Source organism: Penaeus monodon, chromosome 22 (assembly GCF_015228065.2).
Source record: "Penaeus monodon isolate SGIC_2016 chromosome 22, NSTDA_Pmon_1, whole genome shotgun sequence".
NCBI lineage: Eukaryota > Metazoa > Arthropoda > Malacostraca > Decapoda > Penaeidae > Penaeus > Penaeus monodon.
In genome coordinates this window covers 15,807,729-15,809,352 of record NC_051407.1, presented here as the reverse complement: position 1 = coordinate 15,809,352, position 1,624 = coordinate 15,807,729, and the positions used below count along the sequence as shown (strand labels likewise).

General features: G+C 50.4%; 1 protein-coding gene across 1 annotated transcript in view; it reads left to right on the top strand.

Annotated features, from left to right (window-relative positions):
* LOC119587341 (leucine-rich repeat extensin-like protein 1) overlaps positions 1 to 771 on the top strand; it is a 2,668-nt gene extending 1,897 nt beyond the window's left edge. Inside the window, exon 2 of the mRNA XM_037936087.1 lies at positions 4 to 771. Within this exon, the coding sequence (XP_037792015.1) occupies positions 4 to 771 (768 nt within the window). The remainder of the gene's footprint in view (positions 1 to 3) is intronic.
* Positions 772 to 1,624: the final 853 nt, after the last annotated feature.

Below are 1,624 nucleotides of genomic sequence, written 5' to 3'. Positions count from 1 at the left end.
CAGAGATTCCTGGTTCCGCAGTCGCTCTACTCCCTCCCTTCGTCTGCCTCGCTCGACTCGTCCTCGTTCAGCCCTTCGCCCTCCTCCTTCGCCGTCCCGTCCCTGCGGGCCCACAAGAAGAGCGCCTCCTCGCACAGCCACCCAGTGTACACGTCGCCCTCGCACATCTCGTCCTCGTACAGCCTTCCGTCGCACTCCCAGGGCAATGCGTTTCCCGGTTCCTTCTCCGGCCCTCCCTCCCCGTCGTACGGCGCACCGCCCTCGTCTGACTACGGTGCACCGCCCTCTTCAAGCTACGGCGCCCCTGGCCTGGGCGGAGCGCCATGCGGAGGAGGCAAGATCAAGAACACGGACGGCAGCTGCGCGTTCCCGAAACTGACGAAGAACGTATACGTGTTCACGTCGCCGGAGGTGAAGCACCCGTACGTGCCTCCCCAGTCACTCCCACCGCCCGAAGTGGAGCACAACGTCGTGTTCATCCGCACGCCGGACTCGGGCGCCCCGCCGGAGCCCATCGTCATCCCTCCGCCCCGCCAGGAGAACGTCGTATACGTGCTCAGCAAGAAGGAGCAGGAGACGCCCCAGGTCATCGAGGTCCCTGACGACGGCCCGCAGACACCCCAGGTGTACTACGTCAACTACGACGACGGCGACAACCCGATCCTCCCCGGCGGCATCGACCTGCAGAGCGCCCTCAGCGCGGCGATCGACGGCGGCGGCTTGGCGATCGACGGCGACACCTACGGCCCCCCGGCGAGTTACTACGCCTAGTCATCGAGGGACTTCGGGGATTTGTCTACGTAAATGTTGGTGGTAATGTGCGGTATGGAGGGCGCGCGTTTTACATGTTGTATAGTCTGTCTTATGATGTTCAATTGTCGTCTATTTAATACCGATTTATATTTTTATATGAATTCTATGCGTACAGATCCTGTCATAAAGACAAGGTACCTTTACAAGCTTTAAGAATGAACATCTATTCCTTAGCGTTCAGATACTTACAACGTAATACAAACGTTCGTATCAATCAGAGAGAACTGTAGGACATCAAACCTGACAAATAATGCTAAACAACGTGTTTTCCTCGAAACAAACACAAATGAACAAGACTGTGGTGGCCTTGGCTCAAAACAAAGGCCAAGCCAAAATATATACCTGCATTTCTTGCTCAGCGGGGCCTCAGCGACACTGAAGTACACAAAGGAAGTCAGGAGATTGTGAAATCAGTGTAAATTTCAGGAATAAATGTTTTTTTTTTATATAAAATTATTGTTGTTTCTTCGCCTTTTCCCCTGAACCTCTGATTCAACCGATTTTTAAAAATCAATTATGGCGTTTTCTTCATTTCTATTTGCTTTCTTTAAGAAACTTTCAACAATCCAAGTATTCGTATTTTCTTCTGTCCTTATTTCTCGCCAGAGCTCGGTTTAATCTAAATAAATTACGTAAGGAAATCATTAATATTACACTCTATACATGTTTCAAGAGAAATTACTGTCAGCGAAAATCTTACTTATCTCTAATTCAATTGGACAAAACCCACCTTATTGATGAAGCAGACTAAGAATATATAATATTAAGTGCATGATTTCGCTTTTTCCGTACTGCGCAGTGCACTGTGGAT